This window comes from Rhinopithecus roxellana, chromosome 9 (assembly GCF_007565055.1).
Source record: "Rhinopithecus roxellana isolate Shanxi Qingling chromosome 9, ASM756505v1, whole genome shotgun sequence".
In the NCBI taxonomy this organism is placed as follows: domain Eukaryota; kingdom Metazoa; phylum Chordata; class Mammalia; order Primates; family Cercopithecidae; genus Rhinopithecus; species Rhinopithecus roxellana.
The window spans coordinates 101,315,255-101,343,051 of NC_044557.1; the positions used below are offsets into that span (position 1 = coordinate 101,315,255).

Below are 27,797 nucleotides of genomic sequence, written 5' to 3' on the forward strand. Positions count from 1 at the left end.
ACCATACGAAGTCCACTGCCAAGCTCTGAGAGTTGGGGCATGAGGATGGCTATACGGGAATCCTAATCTCAAGGACATACAGTCCAGTGAGGGAAATATGACACATAAAGAAACATAAAATATAAGGGAAACACGAGGAATGCTATCAACTCTGAAAATAAGGAAAAGCCTTAACTACCAGCAAAAAGAGCAATAAAGGTACAAGTATTATTTACCTAAAGAACCCTTAGTATTGCCTATGCTTTCTACTACAAATTTCAAAAATTCTCTAAGTAGATTTTTTTCATCAGTGACTATGTATGTATATACGTATGTATGCATGCATACATTAGTGTGTGTATTAGAGTTTCTCAGCCTCAGCACTAATGACAGCTTAGGCTGCACAGTTCTTTGCTGTGCAGGGGCTGTCCTATTCGTTGAAGGCTGTTTAGCAGCATCTGAACACCTAGAGGTCAGGGCACACACACTCCCCATACTCCCGAGTTGTGACAGCCAGAAATGTCTCCAGACACTGCCGAAGGACCCGGGAGGGTAAAATCACCCACTGTTACACATACATATATACATATGTATGTGTACGTGGATATGGATGGGGTATAGGCATGGATGGAGTGCATATATAATCCATGAAAATGTGTGTGGGTATGTATGGATAAATGAGCTAGACAATCAGAGGAAATTTTTATAGTAATTTTCCTGTTAGGTTTTAAACATATTCATTCATTTATTGAGTGCTTACTGCGTATCATGTGTATAGCATCTGACAAAAACCCCTGCTATCACAGAGCGTACATTCAGGGCAGAGACAGACAATAAATAACATTAAGAAAGCAATTATACAGTATGTTAGAAAGTGAGGTAGCGTTATTAAATAGTCAAGAGAAAAATAAAGCAGAGAAGCAGGTAAGAGATTCCGAAAGAAGTGGGATGAAGGACATACTGCAATTCTAAATTTCAAGGGCCTAGACATACCAGGCAAAATATTGATGTTCAGATTTTCAGAAGATCATGTGCTTATAGGTAACTTCTTGAGCATACAATCTAAAAACAAGTCTAAATCTAACTAATCTTAATAACTGGGAATTTTCACAACCAAAGGGAGGAGAATCCTATCAAATTCATAGGAGTAGTTGTCACACTACTCCTCTACCCTCTACCCAATCCTAGAATCTGCTAAACCTCAATCATTCTGAAAAGTTCCCATTCCCTGAACAACCAATGGGCAAAAGCATTTATGAGAGATTACCTAACCACTAAGGTCCCTTTCAGAATCAAGATGATATTAACAGACAATCAATATGAACATGGTGGATACTGCTGATGAGAAAGGAAAGGATGATGGGGAAAATAACTATGAATTTCACTCTGGTAAATCTTGCTGCACACCTAAACCGGTGTTGAAAGGTTGGTTTACACTTTATTGTGTTCAGGTTCTAATTCACATCATTGTGAAAATTTTCCTTGTGATTCTTTTTATTAGTATACTTTAATCTCCTCCTCCAGAAATGTATTTCTCATAAGTTGTTCCTTTTATCCATTTAACTATATATTTTTATTTATTTATTTTTTAGAGACGTGGTCTTGCTGTGTTGCCCAAGCTCAAATGTAGTAGTATAATCATATCTTGCTTCAGCCTTGAACTACTGGGCTCCTCCTGCCTCACCCTCTGGAGTAGCTAGGACTATAGGTGCACGCCACCACACCTGACTCATTTTAAAAATATCTGTAGAGACAAGGTCTCACTATGTTGTGCAGAGTGGTCTCAAACTCCTGGTCTCAAGGCCTCCTCCAGCCTTGGCCTCCCAAAGCACTGGGATTACAGGTGTGAGCCACCACAACAGTTCTTTGCTTAACTATAAAGTCTACAATGGTACCACTAAAATGAATGAAAAAACACAGTTCTAGGATACATGAAGATATCAGCAAAAAAGAACTGAGTTTTCGAAAGCTGGATTTTTCATATTCTGTAGGCACTGACTCATCCCCCTTATTTTTTGTTAATATATAAACATTCACTCTTAAATTTATTTTTAATTGACAAAAATTAGATATATTTATGGTATACATTTTGTTTTGAAATACATAAACATTGTGGAATGGCTAAATCAAGCTAGTTAACAATACCTCACATATTTAAATCAGTTATTGGTAGTGAAAACACTTAATATCTACTCTCTTAGCAATTTTCAAGTATATAATAGTTATTAACTATAGTCACCATATTGTACAATAGATCTCTTGAACTCTTTCCTCCTAATGGTAATTTTGTATCCTTTGACCAACATTTCCCCAGTCCTCCCACCCTCCCCATCCCCAATCCCTTGGTAACCATCATTCTACTATCTGCTTCTATGAGTTCAACTTTTTAGATTCCACATACAAGTGAGATCATGCACTATTTATCTTTCTGTGGTTGGCTTATTTTGCTTAGCATAACCTCTTCCAGATTCACACATGTTGTTGCAAATGACAGTATTGCATTCTTTTTTAAGGCCGAATAATATTCCATTATGTATACACAACACAGTTTTCTTTATGCATTCATCCATTGATAGACACTCAGTTTTGCTTCTGTATCTTGGCTATTGTGAATAATGTTGAAGTGAATATGAGAAGGCAGATATCTCTTTGACATACATCCTTTGGATATATACCTATTACTGGGATTGCTAGATCATATGGTAGTTCTATTTTTAATTTTTAAAGGAACCTCCATACTGTTTTCCATAATGACTGTACTGATTTACATTCCCACCAACACATAAGGGTTTCCCTTTTCTCTACATCCTGGTGTAGGCACTGCCTTTTACTTTTAGTACTACATACAGCATAACTAAGTATATATGTTTAATAATCTTCACTTATTTAAGTTATAATGCTATTTTGCTTATATAATTGGCTCCAGTTATAAAAGCTGTATAAGAATACAAACATTGGCTTCTTACGGTTATTGTTATTTTTATTATCATTGTGGCCACTACTCACCATTAGAAACCACCTACTTCTAGTTACTGCTTCTATTCAATAATTATGAAATAAAAGACAGGAACAAGGTCAAAAAGAAACCTCCCCGACTTAACCAGACTCCTAATAACAAAAAGCAGTGCTCTAAAGGAGAAATACAACACAGTGAAAAATCCAGAATATAAGTCTTCCTGAAAAATCAAGCCCTGAAAATGTCAGGTCAGTTGTATTGGCATATCAAACTATCAAGTAATTTTCAAAGCACCTTTTTTTCTTTGAGACAGAGTCTTGCTCTGTTGCCTAGGTTGCAGTGCAGTGGCGTGACCTTGGCTCGCTGCAACTTCTGCCTCCCAAGTTCAAGCAATTCTTGTGCCTTAGCCTCCCAAGTAGCTGGGATTACAGGCACGCACCACCATGTCCAGCTAATTTTTGTATTTTTGGGAGAGACGGGGTTCATCGTGTTGGCCAGGCTGATCTCGAACTCCTGACCTCAAGTGATCCGCCCACCTCGGCCTCCTAAAGTGCTGAGATTACAGGTGTGAGCCACTGCAACTACCCTCAAAACATTTTGAACATAAAAGGTTTAAGCAAAATGCTTATCCCTTTTTCATAAAATAAGGTGATGGGTGATAGGGTTATGGATCACAAGTTTCTGGGAGTTTTTTTCCTTTTCACCCACACTTACCAAATTTCTAGATTTAAGAATATCTTGGCTGGGCGCGGTGGCTCAAGCCTGTAATCCCAGCACTTTGGGAGGCCGAGACGGGCGGATCACGAGGTCAGGAGTTCCAGACTATCCTGGCGAACACGGTGAAACCCCGTCTCTACTAAAAAATACAAAAACTAGCCGGGCGAGGTGGTGGTGCCTGTAGTCCCAGCTACTCGGGAGGCTGAGGCAGGAGAATGACGTAAACCCGGGAGGCAGAGCTTGCAGTGAGCTGAGATCTGGCCACTGCACTCCAGCCTGGGCGACAGAGCGAGACTCCGTATCGAAAAAAAAAAAAAAAAAAAAGAATATCTCATCCAGGAGCAAAATTAGAATCTTACCCCCAAAGCACCCGGATTTAAAACTATTCTCTCAAGGAAATGCTTAACATTTGCAAATGTTAGAGGTCAGTCATTCATGAGGGCAGTAAATGTCCCTGACCATGTAATTTTTCACTTTGCTGGTTGTTTTTTACTCATCGTGAACTCTGAAGTAACTGCCCCACAGTGAAAACTTTGTTTTTTGGCTGGGTGGGGACTAAGGCAAGACAAAAAGGAACTAGATCTAAAAAGGTGATGATTCTTAGCCAGAACACAAGTTGTGGACACATGAAAGAACAGACTTTCATTCAATCAATTTGATGTATCACTTCCACAAGTCAGGACTGTAAACGGCTGCAAGAAGAGCCAACATGACAGCTGTTGCTTCGTCAAACGTGGGTTTCTTTTCCTGCCATTACAAGAACTGAAAGTAGACAGTCTAGGGTCAGTACAAAGGCCCTGAAAGGTCCCAGCTCCTTCCCCTCATGACTGTACATGACCTCCATGACAGGATGTTTCTGAAAAAGCATGCAACCTCGTTTGGGTACTAAAAAAAAAAAAAAAAAGATAATATTATCCTCAAAAAAAAAAAAAAAACCATAAAAATTATCTAAGCAAAACATCGCTAAATGTTATTTGACTGAACAGGCCATGACACTGGCACAATACATTTTTTTTTTGAAGCATAATGGTGAAGGGCAGAAACTATGAAGTCAGACTGCTTATAATCAAATCCCTACTGAAACACTTCCTAACTTTGTGACCTTAAAAAACGCATGTAACTTCGCTAAGCCTCAATTTTTTTTCATGTGTAAAGTGGGGCCAGCAACAGTCCCTACTTCACAGGATTACTGTTAGGATCAAATGAGATAGCACATGTTAAAAGAGCACCACCAGTTAAGTATGTAACAAATTCATCATCATCACCACACTTTAGCATAGCTCAACAAATATCCAATTAACTGCCTGACCACAGTAACTGTAATCTTTCTGCCCTATAGCTCCAAAATCACAGAAAGAAAAGCAATATATAGAGAAAACTTTAATTCTTTACTTCTAAACGTTGCTATCAAATATTTAGCAAGAATCTGGTAAAACTTTTAATCCTCATGCACATACATTTTTGTAGAAGTGCAGAGCATTAACCAAACCTCTGAAGTCCATTCACAGACTTGCCCTGGCAGAGAGGCATGAGAAGAGACGACACATCTTTGAAAACTACAAAGATGTAATTTACATCTTTGAGGTATATTAACATTTTAGAGAAGGGAGATTCCTCAAATTTGCTTAACTAAACCTAAAGAGCTTACTAAAACTGCTTAAAGATGATTTAAAATAATTCCAGTTAATTAGGTCAGTATAGTCTGTGTAAGATAGCAGAAAACTACATAATAAACTCAAAAATCTGAAAAGAGTAAGCTTCGGTAATCTGAAAAAAAATCTCCTAAGGTAACAACTTTCATTTCTCAGGTCAAATAAAGGTAATACAAGAATATCAAGAAATTTAGAGAAAAATGAATAAACATGCTAGTGGTGAGTCTAATTGCCTAGACACCATATATTCTAACATAACCCAGGCAAAGGTGATCATTTCAAATAAGCTAGAAAATTGAACAGGGACAAACACCTGGTATAGGAATTAGGAATCTACAACCAATAAGAAACAAAATAAAACACATCACCACCCAAGTTCTTGGGAGCAAGAATCTCCTTTACCAATAACTTAATAATACAACAACAGGAAAATTTCAGGGCAAAGTGAGAAAATGACACCTATGTGATCACTATCATTTTGTTTATCAAAGTTCACTCTGATCTGAGATGAAATCAGGCAACCCAAAAAGTCAACAATCTCATAAAACTAAGGAAAACAGAGTATTTCTGTTCTGAGATAATCCATGAAATTCCCCACTTGCTCTTCTGCACTTTAATTTCTCCCAATCCATTTGCTGTTGTCCAACACACCCACCGGTCAACTCAAACTCAAATGCACACCAAATTACTAGTAACAGCTAACAATTACTGAGCACTTAGAATAGTACTAATAATATTTGTAAAATATTATCTCACTAATCCCCAAATAATGCCTTTTATAAATAGGAAACCTGAGGCAAATGGAGGGTAGAGAATTTGCCCAAGGTCACAAAGATAAGTGAGGGCACTGGGATAAGAACCCAGGCAATCGTCTATTACACTATTATGCCTGTATTACGAGGGTATAAGATACAAAGCACACAAATCAAATCCTTTTTACCTTAGTTACAATACCTTACTCAAAGTTATTTTCTTTTTCACTTGAGCTACTAACATAATCTCCTCTTTGGCCACCTGAAGTCTCTCCTTCCTCAGTACTGCCATGGGCATTTATCTTTCTAAAACTGGATCTTACCATATTTTTCCTCTACTTGAAACCTTCCAATGATAAGGTTCAAACTCCTTGGCAAAGCGTCACATTATAGGCAATCAATGTTCACTTAATGATTGAATAACAACTATATGTCTTTTTTCCTACCTAGACTGTAAACAACTCAAAGGAAGAAACCTTTATTTATCTTTGTAGTTTTGGCTAACATATCTGAAGAATTAGTGACTTAGCTGGACTCAGTCTTAAATAGACTTCCAAACTCACCCATCTTTCTTACCCTCTTCAGATCACAGGCCTTTCTTCTAAGTTCTGACCCTCAAACTTTACTAATTGCTAACTGTCATGTATGATAGCTATTGAATTAACACTGTGGCTAAGAGCACTTAACATATATTATCTCATTTAGTCCCAACAATCTTACAAAGCAGACATTTTAATCCTATTTCACAGATAAGAAATCAGAAGCTGAAAGAAGTTAGGTACCTTACTCAAAGTTACAGAACTTATGACAGAGTTAGGATTGGATCCAACAGCAAGCATGCACTTAAGTGCTGATGCTGGCTGCCTTAGTACTGGCTGCCTTCTACAAGTCTTTCATCTACTGTTACAGGCTGAGCTACCCTTCAATTTCTTTAAACACCTGGTGTTTTCCTACTCTTCGGGTCCTTGGACAGCACCTCAGTCTGGTATCACATTAACACCGCTCCCCTAACAAGCTCTTGCTGAATTACCTCAGTGGGAGTGATTACCCTTGGCTTTCTCTCTACAGAGGATTTCTCATGTCATCTACCTCCTATTCATAAGCAATTAAACTCAGTTTGTTCTCAGTGTGGTCTTCTGAGCCCTTTCAGGGGGTCTGTGGGTTGAAACTATTTTCATCATTTTTTTTTTTTTTTTTTTTTGAGACAGGCTCTGGCCCTGTTGCCCAGGCTGGAGTACAGTGGTGTGATCTCAGCTCACCGCAACCTCTGCCACCTGGGCTTAAGCTGTCCTCCCATCTCAGCTTTGTGAGTAGCTGGGACTACAGGTGTGCACCACCATGCCTGGCTAATTTTTGTGTGTTTTGTAGAGACAGGGTTTGCCATGTGGCTCCAGGCTAGTATCAAACTCCTGAGCTGAAGCAATCTGCTCGCGTTGGCCTCCCAAAGTGCTGAGATTACGGGTGTTAGCCACCATGCCTAGCTAATTTACATCATAATTTTAAGATGCTATTTGTCTGGGTTTGTTTTTCTTTTTCTTTTTTAACTGTGTTGGACATTTGTACTGATGGTGCAAAAGCAATTGTGGAAAAAACTGCTGGTGCCTTAGCAAAAATCAGAGCACTGGCACCAAACTGCTGTACTCTAAAAGATCATTGTATTCCTCTCTACCAAGCACTCATAGTAAAACAAATGCTAGTTTCATTTAAGAATGTCCTTGAGAGGCCGGGCGCAGTGGCTCACACCTGTAATCCCAGCACTGTGGGAGGCCGAGGCGGGTGGATCACGAGGTCAGGAGTTTGAGATCAGCCTGGCCAACATGGTGAAACCCCGTCTCTACTAAAAATACAAAAATTAGCCGGGCATGGTGGCGCGTGCCTATAATCCCAGCTACTCAGGAGGCTGAGACAGAAGAATAGCTTGAACCCGGGAGGTGGAGGTTGCAGTGAGCCAAGATTGCACCACTGCACCACAGCCTGGGACAGAACAAGACTCCATCTTAAAAAACAAAAAAAAAGTCCTTGATGAAACAGTACAATATAGAACAATTCACAGACAAACTACGGTTATTCAGGTTTGGGTACCCAAAAGACATTTGCTCAAAAATGAAGAAAGTGAGCCTGTGCACCTGTAATTTCAAAGACAACTAACAGCATTTGTTGCTAATGATAAAATGAAAGTTTTTTTTTTTTTAGACAGAATTTCACTCTTTCACCCAGGCTGGAGTGCAGTGGCGCGATCTTGGCTCACTGCAACCTTCGCCCCCGGGGTTCAAGCGTTTCTCCTGCCTCAGCCTCCCAAGTAGCTGGGATTATAGGCGCAGGCCACCATGCCCAGGTAATTTTTGTATTTTTAGGTAATTTTTGTATTTTCAGTAGAGACAGATTTTCGCCATGTTGGCCAGGTTGGTCTCCAACTCCTGAACTCAGGTGATCCACCTGCCTCGGCTTCTTAAAGTGCTAGGATTACAAGTGTGAGCCATAGCACCCAGCCAAAATGAAAGTTGTTTGTTTTTGTTTTGTTTTGTTTTGTTTCTTTTTTTTTTTTTTTTTTTTCTGAGACGGAGTCTTGCTCTGTTGCCCAGGCTGGAGTGCAGTGGCATGATCTCTGCTCACTGCAACCTCCGCCTCCTGGGTTCAAGCTATTCTCCTGCCTCAGCCTCCTGAGTGGCTGGAATTACAGGTGCGTGCCACCACGCCTGGCTAATTTTTGTATTTTTAGCAGAGATGGGGTTTCACCATGTTGGTCAGGCTGGTCTCAAACACCTAACCTCGTGATCCACCTGCCTCAGCCTCCCAAAGTGCTGGGACTACAGGCGTGAGCCACCACACCCAGCCCAAAATGAAAGTTTTAAAGAAACAATTAGAACTTTGAAAAATTTGTGTTCACCATTATAAATTTGAGAGTGTATGACTTTTCTGGTGAGATCTGTGGTGATAATAGTTATTTGCAGTTTTATAACATCTTTTTTGTTTTGTCATCGTTCTGGTATTTTAATGTGTTTGTCTTCCTACTAAGATGGCAAACTCTATGAAGGGAGGAACTACTTAATACTTGTTTATGTCCTCTTTAAAACCTAGAGCTGAATTATACGCAGAATAGTCATTGGGTAAGTTTATGTTGACTACTTTGTTATTCTGACTCCTGGTATTAGTTAAAATGTCTGTGTGTGTGTGTGTGTGTGTGTGTATTCATATATGTATTGAGTTCATAAGTATTCCAGGCTCCTGGTGACTCTGTATCTAACTTGTTTAGTTCACTTTTTTCCCATATAACTTGATCAAAAATTTTCTTAAATTAACTTTTTTTGGTAAATGCAAAACCAAGTATTTGCCGTAAAATTATTGCTGTAAGATTAATCCAAATATTAAAAAATAAATAGCTCTTTCTTTTAAAAATTACTTAATGACAACCTGTGGCACTAAAGCAGGGGTTGACAAACTAAGGCCTGTGAGCCAAATCCGGCCCACTGCCCATTTTTGTAAATAAAGTTTTATAAGACCACAGTCATGCCCATTCATTTACGTACTGTCTGTGGTGGGTTTTGCACTTCAACAGCAGGGTTGTGACAGAAACCACATGGCCCACAGAGCTGAAAATATTTATTATCTGGCCCTTTATAGAAAAACTCTGTGCCAACTTCTGCTTTAGAGCATGAACCTTTCAAAAAATGATGTTTATAATTCTTTTTAAATTGCACAAAGTATGTTGTATTTTACAACAAAATACACTTACTTAAAACAAAACAAAACCAAGAGAAAAAAAAAAGAACTCTGTAGCTAAAACTCTCAGGAGTCTTCAATGAGAATCCTGAAAAAAACTGATACGGTCTCCCAAGAGGGTTATGTTCCAGTCTTCTCTCTTATGGTTTAAGACTTTACTATGACTTTTATACAGGCCGATCTATCAAAGCCAAATTATCTATGATCACCAAAAATATACTCAAAAATAGACCAGGCAGGGTTAAAACATTTGGAGGCCACCCACTAAAAAGATTATGACACCTGCTGTTAGCCTTAAATGAGTAACTGTATGGAGCTGGTCCACCTGCCATTAATGACTGAAAAACTAAACAAAATATATGAAACAATAGCTATGGGACAGTGGGACAAAGGCAGAACAGGACTGTAATTACTGCAATAAGGGAAAACTGGGAAAAGTCTTGCAAAGGCGTCCTCCCTGCACAAGGGAGGAGGAATCCACGGGTGTTTTTGAGATGGAGTCTCACTCTGTTCCCCAGACTGGAGTGCAGTGGCACAATCTCGGCTCACTGCAATCCTCTTCTCCCAGGTTCAAGCGATTCTCCTGCCTCAGCCTCCCCAGTAGCTGGGACTACTGGCATCCTCCACCATGCCTGGCTAATTTTTGTATTTTTAGTAGAGACAGGGTTTCGCCATGTTGGCCTTGAACTCCTGACCTCAGGTGATCCTCCTGCTTCAGCCTTGCAAAGTGCTGGGATTACAGGTAGGAGCCACCGCGCCCGGCCTAGCACAGCAGTATTGAAGGATTGAGGAGACAGCGACTGCAGTTCAGAGAGGCTGAGGCAGCCAGCAGAGTTTGCAAGAGAAAGCACTGGGAGGGAGCTATGCAGATAAAGAGCTCTAGGAATCTGCACTGGGTTCTCCTTGAGTCTGATGATGAATCCTAAAATGCTGAGGAGCAAATACTGACAGCTATAAAGTGAACAACTCCCAGGTTCAGTCTCGTAGGAACTAGGAGAGGGAGACATTCAAATTCCATCCAGCCAGAATAGAGCTATCTCAGTGAACCCTCGGGGCAATCAACAGAGACTCCAGAAGGGCCATGCTTTGTAACAAGGCTAAATTAGCCCTAACATAAAGGCTACACTAGACTTGCCCCAACAAAGCTTAAGGACAAGCCTGGAAAGGATCGGCCTAATCCATAATCACTTAGCTGCCCACCAAACAAACTCCAACACTCTTCAAAAGAGGACAACAGGCCAGCGCGGTGGCTCACACCTGTAATCCCAGGACTTTGGGAGGCTGAGGCAGGCGGATTACCTGAGGTCAGGAGTTTGAGACCAGTCTGGCCAACATGCAGAAACTCCATCTCTACTAAAAATACAAAATTAGCTGGGCGTGGTGGCACATGCCTGTAACCCCAGCTACTTGGAAGGCTGAGACAGGAGAATCGCTTGAACCCGGGAGGTGGAGTTTGCAGTGAGCCAAGATTGCACCATTGTACTCCAACCTGGGCAACAAGAGTGAAACTCCGTCTGAAAAAAAAAAAAAAAAAAGACAACAAAATCCAAACACTCAACAACATAATACACATACAGATGACAGAATTCACATTCAAGGATATTAAAACAGCTATTATAAACAGGTTCCATATACTCAAGAATGTAAAGAAAACCATATACTCAAGAATGTAAAGAAAAAAATGGACACAATGAAGAAAAAAATGTAAGACTAAAAATAAAGATTCTACTTAATTCTTTGCTATGTCTTCAACAATTAAAAACAAAATAACTGAAATTTTTAAATTCACTAAATGGAATTATCAGATTAGACACCGCAGCAGACAAGATAAATGAACTTAGCAACAGAAATTATTCAAATTGAAGCTAAAGAGTAAAAAGACGGAAAAAAAATCTATGAAGTCCCACTGATTTATGGGACAATATCAACCCATCTAACATACATGAAATGTGAGTCACACAGAAGGAGAAGAGAGCAGAGGAGTAAAAAATATATATTTGAAGAAATAGTAGCAGAAATTTTTCCAAATTTGATTCAAAAAACTATAAGCTGACAGATCTATAAAACTCAAACAACATCAGTCAGGACAAAGAAAATCACACCAAGGCACATCACAAATTGCTCAAATCCTATGCCATTAAAAAGAAAACAAAAGGATCATGCTGCTCCTCTGGCTCCATGTGTAAAATAAAATAAAAACAATTCTACTCCAAAGAAAGCAAATAACTTTTATTTTTTTGAGACGGAGTCTTGCTCTGTTGTCCAGGCTGGAGCGTAGTGGTACAGTCTTGACTCACTGCAACCTCCGCCTCCCGGGTTCAAGTGATTCTCCTGCCTCAGCCTCCCGAGTAGCTGGAATTACAGGCGCCTGCCACCACACCCAGCTAATTTTTTGTATTTTTAGTAGAGACAGGGTTTCACCATGTTGGTTTTGTATTTTTAGTAGAGACAGGGTTTCACCATATTGGCCAGGCTGGTCTCGAACTCCTGACCTCGTGATATGCCCGCCTCGGCCTCCCAAAGTGCTGGGATTACAGGCGTAAGCCACTGCACCAGGCCTGCAAATCACATCTTTCTAGATCTTTTTGATTGAACAAATGTAGGTAAAATTCATTAAGTTTAACTTTTCTCATTTTTGTTGAGGCCTTCCTTTGCTGGTATCCCTAGCTTAGTCTATCTACTGAGTAATCAAGCATGACCAAAGTATAAACTACTGGAAAATAACAATATCATAATAAATTTATATACCTTACAGTTCACAAATGTCAAATACTTTAGATTGTATGCTCCTTGAGGTCAGGATCTTTAAATCTTTGCCCATAAATTTCTAGTGCAGTTTCTCATGGAACTTAACTGTCTGAACACACATGAATGAGTCAATCTCATTTCACCCTCAGTACCCTACCGTGGTGTGTAGAACAAGATGAGAAAACAGATGCCTAGAAGGGTTAAATCATTCCCCCAAGAATACTCAAAAGGCACCCCCAGATTAATACCATCACACAGTGTTACCTCAAAGTAGACACAAAAGAAGTTTTAATTTTACTTACTCTGACTTCCCACAAGATCCAAAGCCACACTAGAAGCTGTGTCCATACCAGAGTTGATACAGGCTTGGAAGTTTTTCAAGGAGGAGAGAGCAGACTCTACACCGCTGAAGGAGATGAAACCAGTTGAACCTGAATTTGAACTGGAACGTCCTGGCATCTTGAAATTATTACCTAAGTTTTGAAACACAATGAAACAAGATTCGTAAGTCAGAAAAATAACTGCACAGGAAAATATTAATAAAACTGCTGTAAACATTCATATAAATGTATCCAGTATCTCGTAAGTGCCACACTATTCTGTATATCCCATAGAGAAGACACCAAATCATTGTGCCACCCACCTGGGCCACCAAACAAGCTGGACTCAATATATGGGGAAGGTAAGTGTCCTCAGTTTTTGGAGGGAGATTACCCTCTTCCAAAAGAGTGCTGGATTCTGTGAAGAAGTCAACAACAGCACATTTCTTAAAAGACTACAAGATAAATGGGTTAGAAAAAGTAGACCACTCATATGATGCAATTTTCCAAAGAGAAAAAATACTAATAAAATAGTTTATTAGTAAGCTATTTTGAAAACCTATAATTGTTAAACTATCCAACATATATGCATATTGAATTCTGGAAACTGTAAAAAAAAGAGAAAATCTATATTCCTGCCAGTTCCTCTGGCTTCTTACAGATTAATAGACTTGGTGAGATCCCAGAGTCAGTGAAAGCAGAATTTCTCTATAAACTTGTCTTCTGGCAGTACATCCACTATAATTGTTTCGGTTATTACCTTCATATTTAACACTTCCTAATCTGTATCTTCAACCACAATTTGTTTCAGCTTAGTAAAGCAATGTAAAGCTGCCTACAAAAGGACATCTCTGCTTAATTCAGAAGCCATTTGAAATTCAATTCACTGAAACCAACTAGAAAAGTGGGGAGAATTCACAGTTTTAAAGGGATGGGAGGGCTATTATCAAGGCTGTATGGCAGCAGAAAAAGGGGTATTTTCATGTAATCAGATAGATATAACATGAAGACTGCTAAACATCTCTGAATCTCAGCTTTACCATCTTTAAAATGAGAAGGAATAATCATGGTATGGTATAGCACACAGTACACAATTAATTAGCATTAGAGACTTCCCTTCTGCCCCTCCTAAGTGGGGAACTGTGTAGTATCTCCGGCAGTTCCATCCTCATCATTGCTACCACCTTCATCTCACAGCTGAACTACTATTGTAGTTTCTCCATTATTAGTCCTTTTTAATTAGGTTCATTCATTCATTTCACTCATAAGTATTAAGTACCTACCAAGTCAATCATGAGATCCATTCAAAAATACACAGGATATAAAAAGAGAAGGGTATAGAGACACGTAAGATGCACAGAGATGCATAAGATTTCTAATTTGAAGGTGTTTGTTTACTGCAAACATCCACAGTACAACTCATTATCAATTCAAATATTTAGCATCTCCTTAAGCGCCAGGCACTTCCTTTAGCATGAGAATACCATGGTTTTCAAGATGAGCACTCTTAAGACTTTCCTTTTAAAGCATTATTTTGTTATTCTAATTTGATGAAAACCTATCATGAGCCAGGCACTATCCTGGCCACTAGAAATATTCAGCCTCTGGCCAGGCACGGTGGCTCACACTTGTAATCCCAGCACGTTGGGAGGCTGAAGCAGGAGGATCACCTGAGGTTAGGAGTTTGAGACCAGCATGGCCAACATGGCAAAACCCTGTCTCTACTAAAAATACAAAAATTAGCAGGGCATGATGGCAGGAACCTATAATCCCAACCACTCGGGAAGCTGGGCAGGAGAACCGTATGAACCTGGGAGGCGGAGGTTGCAGCGAGCCGAGATCGCGCCACTGCACTCCAGCCTGGGCAACAGAGCAAGACTCGGTCTCAAAAAAAAAAAAAAAAAGGAATATTCAGTCTCTACTTCCAGGGACTCACCACTGAGTAGGAGAGACAGAGATAAAACATAAACTTGATAATTAAAGCAACATGGGAGTTACTGCAAAACTGAGGCACAGATAAGAAAATGCTCAACTTAGCCTTACTGGATCAAAGAAGGGAACATAGAACTGAGTTTAAAGGATAAAGGACGAAGTTTAACAGATGGAAGGGTAATGGAGAAGGGCATTCAGGCAAAGGAAAAGGCAGGCAGGAATGAAAAGCACAAATCATTGCAGAGTACATAACTCAAGACAATACTTGACTTTTCCTGATTCTAATATACTTTTATGACTCCTCTCACTACAAACTTCCAACACTTCCTCCTCTATCCTCACTCTCACTGAAAGATCTCGTTTCCCAATTTCCTGAGGAAACAGAAGCATTCAGAAGAGAGATTTTGCAAGCTCCCACAGCTTACCTCCCCACCTATCAGCATCAGTTCTCATACACTCTGCTTTCCCTCCTGTTAAAATGAATAAACTGTTTCTCCTAGATAAGGCCACCTCTACTCCAATTATCCACTAGATCCTATCCCCCGTTCCCTACTCTAAGACATTCTCCCAGCAATTCTCCCTGCTTTCCTGCATCATTAAATTTTCCCTCTCTACTGAATCATTCCCTTCAGCAAACAAATACACCGTTACTTCTCCCATCTCAAAAATATCCTCCGTCTTTCCTCCCACCTACCCCTCTGGTTATCAGCTCCATTTCTCTACTCAGCCTTAGAGCAAAACTCGTCTGTAGCTTTACCTACATTTGTCTCCAAATCTTCTCCTTCCATTCCCTTTGGAATCCACCCCCACTAGGTTTCCATCTCTACAGCGGTTCCACTTCACTGCAACTGTTCCTGTCAAGGCCACTTGACAAGCCCTAATGTTAAATTCATTATCAATGTCCTAATGTTAAATTCATTATCAACGCCCTAATGTTAAATTCATTATCAATGCTCAGTCCTATCTCCGTTGACCTATCAGCCAGCAGTATGCAACACAATTAATCACTCCCTTCCTGATGCGCTTTCTGCACCTGCCTCCCTTGTTCTTGTTCTCATTCTCCTTTCTGTTTCCTCTCCATCTCCTTGAGCTCCATATGTTGTAGGGCCCCAGGTTCAGAATTCAGGCTTCTTTTTCTTCTCCTTCTATACCCAAATACAGCCCTGCCTCAGAGCTATGCCTTCTTGGTTCCCTTTGCCTCCATACTTGTCCCCTACATATCTACTAGGTCAATTCCCTTACTTCCCTAAGGTTTCCCTTTGAGTATCACCCCATCAGTAAGGCCTTCCCTGGCCATTGGACATAAAATGGCAAGCTCTCCCAATCTCCATCCCCAGGCATTCCCACCCTTCTGCTTCTGCTTTATCTTTCCTCAAGGCAGGTACTGCTGAGAGGTGACAATGTGCTAGCAGCCCTCACTCTCAGCGCCTCCTCGGCCTTGGTGTCCACTCTGGCGGTGCCTGAGGAGCCCTTCAGCCCCCCACGGCACCGTGGGAGCCCCTCTCTGGGTTGGCTGTGGCCAGAGCCGCCTCCCTCTGCTTACCAAGGCGTGGAGGGAGAGGCACGGAACTGCCCAGATCGCGGTGGAGGGACCAGCACTCGCCAGCCCGCGCAAGTTCAGGCAGGTGCGGGAGCAGGCTGGGGGGCCACGCACACAGAGCAGCCGGCTGGCGCAGCAGGCCCGGGGCAGTGAGCTGCTTAGCACCTGGGCCAGCATTTGTGGAGGTTGCCCCGGGTCCCCCAGCAGTGCCGGCCCACTGGCGCTGCACTCAAATTCTCCCCGGGTTTAGCCGCCTCCCCGCAGGGCAGAGCTGGGGACCTGCAGCTCGCTAAGTCTGTGCTTCCTCCCTGCGGTGGGCTCCCCCGAGGTCTGAGCCTCTCTTGGAGGGTAGCGCCTGGTCCCATTGACAGCCCAAGGGCTGAGGAGTGCAGGCGGGCAGCTCCGCCTGCAGCCCCAGTGCAGAATCCACTGGGTGACGCCAGCTGGGCTCCTGAGCCTGATGGGGACTTGGAGAACTTTTATATCTAGCCAGATGATTGTTTGTGCACCAATCAGCACTCTGCATCTAGCTAATCTGGCGGGGACTTGGAGAACTTTTATGTCTAGCTAGAGAATCGTAAATACACCAATCAGCACTCTGTGTCTAGCTCAGGGTTTGTAAATACACCAATCAGTACTCTGTGTCTAGTTCAAGGTTTATAAATACACCAATCGGTACTCTGTATCTAGCTAACTCTGTGTCTAGCTAACCTAGTGGGGACTTGGAGAACTTTTCTGTCTAGCACTCTGTGTCTAACTTAAGGATTGTAAATGCACCAATCAGCACTCTGTCAAAACAGACCAATCAGCTCTCTAAAATGAACCAATCAGCAGGATATGGGTGGCGCCAGATAAGGGCTCCGGGAGCCAGCAGTTGGCAAGCCGCTTGGGTCCCCTTCCACACTATGGAAGCTTTGTTCTTTCGCTCTTTGCAATAAATCTTGCTGCTGCTCAGTCTTTGGGTCCACACTGCCTTTATGAGCTGTAACACGCGAAGGTCTGCAGCTTCACTCCTGAAGCCAGCAAGACCACGAACCCACCGAAAAGAACAAACAACTCCAGACGCGCTGCCTTTAAGAGCTGTAACACTCACCACAAAGGTCTGCAGCTTCACTCCTGACAGCGAGACCACCCACCAGGGAAGAAGCTCCAGACACATCTGAACGTCTGAAGGAACAAACTCTGGACACACCATCTTTAAGAACTGTAACACTCACTGCGAGGGTCCATGGCTTCATTCTTGCAGTCAGTGAGACCAAGAATCCACCAATTCCGGACACACTGTCAAACAACATTCTTGTATTTATTAGGTTTATAGTCTTTAGTTCCCAATTACACTATTAAATTCCTTAAACTTACAGACTTTTTGACTTTTTCTGTTTTGATCACTGCTGTATTCCAAGCACCGTTTAATGCATGGCACATAGTAGCCATTCAACAAAGGCTTGCTGAAGGAAGGAATGAATGGAATACTGTCTGTGTATCTCCAGCACCTAAAATAGTGCATGTCTCCAAAACTGTAGTATAGGTGGCGTGCCCAGGGCTCAGTGCTCTGATCTCTCTTTTCCAACCTCTCCCATCCACCTAGTGTTCCCAGCTAGGCTCATTCCATCTAAATACCATTGGCAAGATCACTCCAGAACTTAAAATGTCCAACACAGAAGGACCACGTTCCTTCCCTCCCGCCCCACCTCTCTCCCAAACCTATTCCTTTTACAACCTGCCCCATCCTACTAAATAGCAACTCCATCCTTCCATTTCTTGGACCAAAAATCTTGGTTCATACTTGATCCTTCTCCTCCTCCCCTCATATTCTATACCAAACTCAACATCGATTTTGCCAGCTCTGTAGTCAAAGTATCTCCAGAATCCAACCACTTTCACCAATTATACTGATAACACCGTGATCCAAACCATCATCTCTTGCCTGAATTACTCCAACAGTCTCCTACCTGGTCTCCCTGCTCTCAGTCTTGCCTCTTCCACCCAATTCTCAACACAGCAGCCAGAGTAAACCCTTGAAAATGTACATAAGATCATGTGACTCCTCTGCTCAAAAAGGAGTAATGGCCAAAGAGCTTCATAATACCTGACAATAGTGGTTCCCCAAATGGCTCCTGACCAAGTGTCGCCAGCATTACCTATGAACTTGTTAGAATGCAAATTCTCAGGCCCCACAGTCTATGTTTTAACAAGACCTCTATGTAATTCTAACTCTGATGTATCTAGGAGACTTGCAGAGTTAGTGTATTGGAAACATCTGATGGACCCATTAACACAGTGATTGCTGGACCTCACCCTCAGAATTTCTAATTCAGTACATCTGGGAAGGGACCTAAGAATCTGCATTTCTAACAAATTTCCAGGTAATGTAGATTGTGCTGATCCAAGAATCACACTTTGAAGACCACTGTTCTACATTATCTGGCCATTGCTAGTCCTTTAATAACCCAGGCATGCTTCACCTTAAGGTCTTTGAACTTGCTAATAAGACAGAGATGCAAGTAATAAAGACAGAAAAAAGCAGGAAGGGTTGGTCTTAACTCCCTCCTGCCTATATAATAAAATTCAACACAATTAGCACAGTATCCAAAGCTTTCTACAATATAATGCAAACATGTTTTCAAATCAGAGATTCTACTTTTCACCAAGACTTAAAACATACATTTCACATAACCTTAACTATTCGATATTCCAGAATAAATATAACTGCTTTCTACCACAACCCCTTGAAACAGGCTTGGCAGAAAACAAGTTCCATACTAAGAGAATGAACCAAGTACTATGAAGTTGAAAAAAGAAAGTGATTACACAAACTCACTAAGCTACGATGTTCAAGAAAGGAAAGGATTATAGGAACAACAGGGGAGACATAGGCTTCATGGAAACAAAGGCACTTAAGCTGGACCATAAAAGGTATTCAGGGTTTGGAGAGGCCTAAATTATCAGGGAGAGCTGTTCAGATGAAGGAAGCAGTGAGATGAAAAAAGGTCATCTTCCCTTTGCCTGGCACACAGGGACAAAGGAATGGGAAGATAACTGGATTTCATTCTTTGGGAATATAGTGTAGAAGGCCTTAAGTACAGGATAAAGAATCACTCCAGTTGGGTCTAGGGGTCATCAAGGAAATTTGAGCTCTATGTATTTTCAAAACTTTATCTTAAAAATCAAGACCTGAAACAAATATGGCAAAATGTTAAAGATGTTCCAATCTGGGTGATAAAACAAGGATTCTTGTTGTGTTCTTTTCTGGGATTTTACAGTTTCACACCAAAAAAGAAAAAAATACAAATAGGAATAAAAGCCAATGATGATTTTCAAACATTTGCATTTTGGTGAAAAAGACTGCTTGTTTACAATTTCACTGTATTATACCAAACAAGTTGAGACATTTTACACAATATAAATACAAAGATACACAAAAAGATGGAATAATATAAATTCAGAAAACCAGGATGAAAAAACAGAAATTTAAGGGCAAACCAAGCATATGAGAAAGTTATAATGTAGTCATGCACACTTTAGGATTCTACACAGGGGGCCAGGCATGGTGGCTCACACCTGTAATCCCAGCACTTTGGGAGGCCGAGGCAGTCCATCACTAGAAGTCAGGAGTTCAAGACCAGCCCAACCAACATGGTGAAACTCCATCTCTACTGAAAATACAAAAATTAGCTGTGTGTTAGTGGTAGTGGTAGTGCACACTTGCAGTCCCAGCTTCTCGGGAGGCTGAGGCAGGAGAATTGCTTGAACCCTGGAGGTGGCAGTTGCAGTGAGCTCAGATCACAAAGCAAGACTCCGTATGAAAAAAAAAAGGATTCCACACAGTACTATACTTGTAATACACATTGGGTAGTAAGCTTCCTAATAATCAAAATAAAAAGTGGCAGTTACTTTGTCCATTTAAAAAAAAAAAAAAGAACACTAGGAACTCAAGAAAAAATAAAGCTTTCCATGACAATCAAGGCAAGTATGGATCATCATATATGAGATAATGAGTTACACTGAAAAAAATAATCCTCGAAAATATCCTTACAGTAAATGCAATAGCAAACTTCTAGGACTGTTTCTTGAGACTATTTCTCAGGGCAGGCTAAGGACAAAACACTTGTGACAGATACTGCTAGGTGCCCACCAAACTCATTTCCTCTTCAACCCAGTCATATGCCTATATATGCTCCACATTTTGCAGCCTTTCTTGAAGTAAGGTGTGGCCTATGACTGCACCCAAGGCAATGAAATGTGAGCCATTTCCAGGCCTAATCTGCAAAAACCCACTTTCCCATTTGATAGCTTGATGCAGGCAAGCACAGTGACCTTAGTAAAGCTACACACTGATGATAGAGAATTACCAGATGGAAGGAGCTCAAGGCCCTACATCACTGCTTGGAGGAAAACTACTCACCTATCAGGCTCCATGCATGAAAGAAACTTCAACTGGGCAAAGCCATTTAGACTTGTGGGGTTTACTTGTTACAATACTATTAATTAAAAAAACACAAACCTGCAAGGACCAAATGATATAATTCAAGTATTCAGTTTTCTTTCTTTCTTTTTTTTTTTTGAGATGGAGTTTCGCTCTTGTCCCTCAGGCTGGAGTGCAATGGCGCTACCTTGGCTCACTGCAACCTCCACCTCCAAGGTTCAAGCAATTCTCCTGCCTCAGCGTTCCCAGTAGCTAAGATTACAGGCACCCACCAACATGCCAGGCTAATTTTTGTAGTTTTAGTAGAGGCAGGTTTCACTATGTTTGCCAGGCTGGTCTCAAACTCCTGACCTCAAGTGATCCACCTGTCTTGGCCTCCCAAAGTGCTAGGATTACAAGCATGAGCCACTGCGCCTGGCCTCAGTTTTCTTTCTTTCTTTTTTTTTTTTTTTGAGACAGGGTCTTGCTCTGTCACCCAGGCTGGAGTGCAGTGACATGATTATGCTCACTACAGCCTCAACCTCCCAGGCTCATGTGATTCTCCCACATTAGCCTCCCAAGTAGCTGGGACCAGAGGTGTGCACCACCACATTTGGCTAATTTTTTTTTTTTTTAATTTTTAGTAGAGATGACCATCTCCCTATGTTGCCCAGGCTGGTCTCAAACTCCTGAGCTCAAGCGATCCTCCTGCCTCTGCCTCCCAAAGTGCTGGGATTATAGGCATGAGACACCATGATCAGCAGAAGTATTCTGTTTTCTAGTCGGTCTTGATTCTAGTATAAGTCTAAATTGTCTAGAGCAGCATTGTCCAATAGAACTTTCTGTGATGAAAATGTTCTATAATCTGCACTGTGCAATATGATAGGCACTAGGCACATGCGTACTGACCGCCTAAAATCTGGCTGGAAAGGTGGCTCATGCCTATAATCCCAGCACTTTCGGAGGCCAATGTGGGAGGTTGGCTTGAGCCCAGGAGTTTGAGACCAGCCTGGGCAACAAAGTGAAACCCTGTCTTTACTGAAAATAAAAAAATTAGCTGGATGTGGTGGTGCGGGCCTGTAGTCCCAGTTCCTCAGGAGGAGATGTGGTAGGATCACTTGAGCCAGGCAGTTGAAGCTGCAGTGAGCCATGATCACACCACTGCACTCCAGCCTGGGCAACAGAGCAAGACCCTGTCTCAAAAGAACAAAAAAAAAAAAGAAAAGAAAAGAAATGAAAAGACGGCAGGGATTGTTCTCTCTCTCTCTCTCTCCCTATCACGTGAAGACACATAAAGAGAGAAGCCATCTACAAGCCAAGAAGAAAGTCCTCACCAGAATTCAACCATGCCGGCAACCTCACCTTGAACTTCTGGCCTCCAGAATTTCTGTTGTTTAAGCCACCCAGTCTATGGTATTTTGTTATGGTAGCTTGAACAAAGACACAGTATCTATGAAGATTAATGCAATCCAGTATAAATGGAAAGTATATACCAAACAGTAGTTGTCACTATTTGGTTGAATGCAAAACTCACATTACTTGAGTGAAACTTCACTCTTGCAGAGGACCAAGGAAAACATGATCATGCTTTTCTGTAATTCTGGAGTAGGGAAAAGATTAAGACTGAGATTGAATTGAAAAGCAAAGACAATGGATGGTGCAGAAAGATGGAATAGACATACTTTTCTCAATTCCTCCCAATAAATACAGCTAAGTACAAGTCAAAGACAACTCCTTTCTCTGACTCTAACAGCACCCTCTTTGATATAATTATAGCCTTTGGCAGTAACTCTACTTTGTTAGTGACTATCTTGCAAGATGTTCGCAGTGCTTCATAAACAGCAAGTGCTCTGAAAAGAGTCAATAAATGAATAAACTGTCTGCTTCGGTCAGATGCACAGCTCTCGTGTTTCCTTCTCCCCTTCATAATATTCTTGAGCTCAGCTCCAGACTTTGTTCAGGCTGGGCGTGGTGGCTCATGCCTATAATCCCAGCACTTTGAAAGGGCAAAGCAGGAAGATTGCTTGAGGCCAGGAGCTCAAGACCAGCCTGGGCAACACAGCAAAACCCCATCTCAAAAAAAAAAAAAAAAAATTTAAACTTACACAGACATGGTGGCTTGCACCTATTGTCTTAGCCTCTTGGGAGGCTGAGGTGGGAGGACCCCTTGGGTCCAGGAGTCCAAGGCTGCAGTAAGCTATGATCATGCTACTGCACTCGAGCCTGGGCGATAAGAGACGCTGTCTTCCAAAAGGAAAAAAAGGACTTTGTTCATCCTGCTCCCACCGTGAGAAAACCATCTCTTCAGTTTTCTTTCATTTATTTATTTTTTGAGACAGTTTTGCTCTGTCGTCCAAGCTGGAGTGCAGTGGCATGATCTCGGCTCACCTCAACCTCTGCTTCCTGGGTTCAAGGGATTCTCCTGCCTCAGCCTCCTGAGTAGCTGGGATTACAGGTGTGCGCCAGAACACACTGGTTATTTTATTTATTTATTTATTTATTTATTTATTTATTTATTTATTTATTTATTGTATTTTTAGTAGAGACAGGGTTTCGCTGTGTTGACCAGGTTAGTCTTATTTATTTATTTATTTATTGTATTTTTAGTAGAGACAGGGTTTCGCTGTGTTGACCAGGTTAGTCTCAAACACCCGACCTCAAGTGATCTGCCCTCCTTGGCCTCCCAAAGTGCTGGGATTAAAGGTGTGAGCCACCGCGCCAGGCTCTTTCTTCAGTTTTCTATCTGCCCACATCTTACCCATATGCTAAAGTCTGAATGTTTGTGTCACCCAAAATTTATATGTTGAAATCCTAACTCCCAAGGTGATGGTATGAGGAGGTGGGGCCTTTTGGGAAGTGATTAGGCCCACTTTCATGAGTAAAATTAGTGCCCTTTTAGAAGATGCTCCAGAGAGCTGCTTTGCCATTCCACCATGTGAGGACACAGCAAGAAGCCACCTATGAACCAGGAAACAGGCCCTTGCCAGACACCAAATCTGCTGGCACCCTGACCTTGGACTTTCCAGCCTCCAGAACTGTGAGAAATAAATTTCCATTGTTCACAAACTACCTAGTTTATGGCATTTTGTTATAGAAGCCCACACTGACTAAGACACCATCTTTCATGGCTTGGTTTAAGTGGTTCTCAACCAAGAAAGATTTTACCCCTCTCCCAAGGGACATGTAGCAATATCTGTAGACATTATGGTTGGCATCTAGTGGGCAGAGGCCAGGGATACTCTCAAACATCCTACAATACACAGGACAGCCCTCACCCCCACCCCACAGGAAAAAATTATCTGGCCTAAAATGTCAATAGCGCATCAGTTGAGAATAACTGGTTTAAATCAATCTCTCTTGGATCCCTTCCCATGTAATAACACTGATCTTTTCCTCCCAGTACCTATGATCTCCAAGAAAGTTTAGAATAAGTTGTGCATTTCCTGAGATTTTTCTCTGCATGTTATTTATAGACAATATGCTGACTTCCTTTAAATCCTTGGAAGCCTTGTACAAGTCAGCCAGAGCTGCCTCTCCTTTTTCAACATGCAAGGATATACCCTTCTCTCTGAATCCTTCTCATACAATTGCTTGTTCCCTCCCTCATGCTACCATTATTCCTATCACATGCACATGTACACAACACACTCCCATTATGAAACTCATCACAACTATTTGCTCACATGTCTGCAGCTTCTTTACACTGAAAGCTCCTTAAACTAGAACACTGACATATTCTATTGCATAAAAGCAGTTCCTCACACAATATAGGGGACCAATAAAGATTTGGCGGGTTACAAAAATAACAACAGACATCATCATTTCTCGGTCACCTACAGAATGCCATAAACTGGTGTCCCGGCACTTCATTCTCCTTATCGCTAATTCTCACTGCAATCTACATAAGTGAAGAGGAAACTGAGGTCCAGAGAGTTTATTCAAACGACCTTCCCATGGCCTTACTTTTAAAGTCAGTTCAAACCAGATCTATTTGGATCAAAAATTCGTGATCTTGCCCTTACACACTTGGGGCTAACGGATGGAGAGATGGCGCCTCGGACAGGAGGGTAAACTGTCCCAGACTCACTACTGTGGCGTGAAAAGGGCCACAACCATAATCCACGTTGACGAATCCCCGGCTCGGGGTCCCCGTGGAGTGTCCCTGAGGGAGGCGACAATTCCCGCCACCTTCCCCATTGCCGTCCCCCGCTTCTTCCCTACCTGGTTGTCCGAGTTGTCTCCGTCTGGTGGCACCCCAACTTCCCCTACCTGTACCCACCTCCTTTCCTCAGCCCCCTTCGCCTGTAGCTGAAAAGTGAGCGCGGGCTCTTGCGTCATCAGCCGTCGCCGGCGAGTGGTCACATGATGCCCCTCTCTGCTCCCCGCCGCTTCGGTCATGTGACCGTCTGGGAAGTCAGGGGCGGAAGCCGGGCTCTGACCGGTTCCAGGTCCGGGACTGGGGATAGAAGAAGACCGCCGCCGTGAGGGAGGGGTGGAACCAGGGTGCCGACTCCGCGCGCAACCTCCTTCCCTGCGCGTGCGCCGCTGGCGCGGCCCGGCTGACAGGTGAGTGGGGTGGGATGAGCGCGCCCCATTTTTGCATGGCCCCCTTCACCTCCCCGCTGGGCCGCGCTGGCCACGGGGAGGTCTCCAGCGTCGCGTGCAGCCTGGATGGGGGACTCGGGATGGAGGGCTTAGGGGCTTTCTCGGGCAGCGGCTGCAGTCCAGCTCTTCGTCTCGGCTTAGGGGGAAATCATTTTGCACACCCTTTCCTCGCTTTAGGAAGCACCGTTCAGCCGGCTGCTTGGTCCGAATCTCATCCTTCCAAGTTTCTGGGAACACTGCTGTGTGGATGTCGTCGTTATTTCTCTCTTTGCTTTTGAGAAAACTGAAAGGCTAGTAGTGAGGACTTTTACAGCCTGACGGACCTGGATTTGCATTCTAGTTATGCCATGGGCTGTGAGTTTGGGCAAGTCATTGCTGTTCGCTGCGTCTTAATGCCTTCACATGTGCTGATGCCAAAATCCTTTGCATTTTGGGGGGGAAAAAATGTTCCCAAGGCCCTGATTCCTCTATGATCGGACAGGAAAAAGAAAAAAAGTCACAGAGTCATAGAACTGGGTCTCCTGATTGCAAGCGCATGGAGCTCCCTCAAACATAGGTGAAGGGTAGTGAGGGAGAAGTTTTCCTGTCTTTGTGCACAACAAGGGACACCTTCTCTAATTGTCCTTCACCTGCCTTTCCCAGGATTTCAGGTTCAGCCTCATTTCAGAACTTTTCTGGAAAACGTATGTAGCTTGCATTTATTTTGATCAACAACCATTATATTTTGTTTGTGATAATGGATTTGTGGAGATCAGTGCTTCCTTTATGGAACTGAGGTTTTGTGAAAGGCTAAATATAGACCTGCCTTCTTTTGTCCTCTGAAGAGGGTAAACAGTGTTTGTCCACGACAATTCGATTTCCTTAAGAAATATTTTTCTGCACTCTGGGTAATTGGTATAATGATGCCATGCCTCATTCTTGAAAGCATGTCTTTTGATTAGGATTACTTCCCAAACTGAAAATCACAGTTCCACGCCAAATTCTTAAAAATGAAGTTACTGGCGCTTGGAAAAGAAAATAAGAAAATATAGTGGGATCTCTGGATTTCATGCCGATAGTAATACAACCTGTATTGAGAGAGCTGATCTTCAAGTTTTGTTAATCCCTAGCATGAAGAGAACCTCTGAAAGGATAATTTACCATAGCTTCTTCAGAGTTGATTTGGACCTAATTCTAAAGTGGTTTTTTAAGACTTAACTGAGTCTTAACACTTTGTAAAGCCATCTACATACCTCTTAGCTGCAACTTGATTAGGCATTTTTAATGATGGTTCTTAGATTCTGTTCTTCAGGACCAGTCCTTCAGCCAACGAGGGGGCTATTTAATACTCTAGCCAAATTATATTTGTGCAAATTATGGAAATTCCATTTGTTACATGGAAAATGTAACTAGTCCAGGTTAGGAGGTCTAGTACATAAAATGTAGCTAAGTGATTTCCTTCTTTCATTTAATCTTGTTTTAACTTCTTCCATCTTCAAAAACTTAGCAGGAGATGCTTGCATTATTAGAAATAGAAAACACAAGTGCCCTTCATGGAGCCAAACAGATTACAAGCAGTGAGTTCATTTCACTAAAAGTATATTAAATATAACGTATTTTGCTTTTGCATTAAAAATTTAATATAAAGTTTATATATTGAATTTTAGAAAGGCAATTTACGTAGGTAATAAAGACCCATAATATTTGTTTTACTATTGCCAAACATATTTCATTATTATTATCCTCATGTTCTTTTAAAGTTGTCTACTGTGTAATTCTTGAGTAAGGACCTAAGGATTAAAATGAGAGATTTACACACGAAAGTCTTGATTTCTGTCGTTATCCCAGACTGAAGCTTCCCTGAATGTGTGCATGCAGGTGCTGAGTCTGTCTGTCCTTCTGTATGTTGGGAGAGAGTAGAGTAAAGGGCAGGTAATGTTACTTTGCTTTAAGATGTTTTTCCCAGGTGTACATTGTTGCCCTGTCATGGTATCCAAAATTGGGTAGCTCTTGGGCCTGTTAATCATAGCTTGCCCTCCTCTTCATGAGTCTAGAGCAAGCTTGTCTAGCCTGAGGCCCACAGAATGGCTTTGAATGTGGCCCAAGACAAATTTGTAAATTTGCTTAAAACATGAGTTTGTGTGTGTGTGTGTGTGTGTGTGTGTGTGTGTGTGGTTTTTTTTTAAGCTTATCAGCTATTTTTGGTGTTAGTGTATTTTATGTGTGGCTCAGGACAATTTTTCTTCCAATATGGCCCAGAGAAGACAAAGATTGGACACTCCTGATGTAAAGTTTCATCCTACTTAGACCTTCTGGGTTAGTTTGGTGGTCTTCAGAGGGCTTTAGGAGGCGACTGCTTTGCCCATTGTCCATTATTTCCCTTTTTCCTCTCTCCTTTCCCAAGCCAGACCATATCCATGGAGAAATTGCAATGAAATTATCTGAAATTCAGCCTATTAGAGACCAGTGTGGTTTAACAAGCAAGTATCACA

General features: G+C 41.8%; 2 protein-coding genes across 9 annotated transcripts in view; one reads left to right on the forward strand and one right to left on the reverse strand.

Moving 5' to 3' along the window:
• The window catches only part of NSMCE2 (NSE2 (MMS21) homolog, SMC5-SMC6 complex SUMO ligase), a 277,617-nt gene extending 252,539 nt beyond the window's left edge, over positions 1–25,078 (reverse strand). For 2 of the 7 annotated variants that reach the window (XM_030937289.1, XM_030937286.1), the window contains exons 1-3: positions 24,943–25,078; positions 13,168–13,262; positions 12,827–12,997 (exon numbers count right to left, since the gene is read on the reverse strand). In XM_030937289.1, coding sequence (XP_030793149.1) covers positions 12,827–12,983 — 157 coding nt within the window. In that variant the 5' untranslated portion in view covers positions 12,984–12,997; positions 13,168–13,262; positions 24,943–25,078. The remainder of the gene's footprint in view (positions 1–12,826; positions 12,998–13,167; positions 13,263–24,942) is intronic. The other 5 variants (XM_030937285.1, XM_030937290.1, XM_030937287.1 and 2 more) reach the window with 4 other exon arrangements.
• WASHC5 (WASH complex subunit 5) overlaps positions 25,061–27,797 on the forward strand; it is a 64,330-nt gene continuing 61,593 nt past the window's right edge. For both annotated transcript variants that reach the window (XM_030937284.1, XM_010363917.1), the window contains exon 1: positions 25,061–25,287. The gene's annotated coding sequence lies outside the window, so the exon portion shown is untranslated. The remainder of the gene's footprint in view (positions 25,288–27,797) is intronic.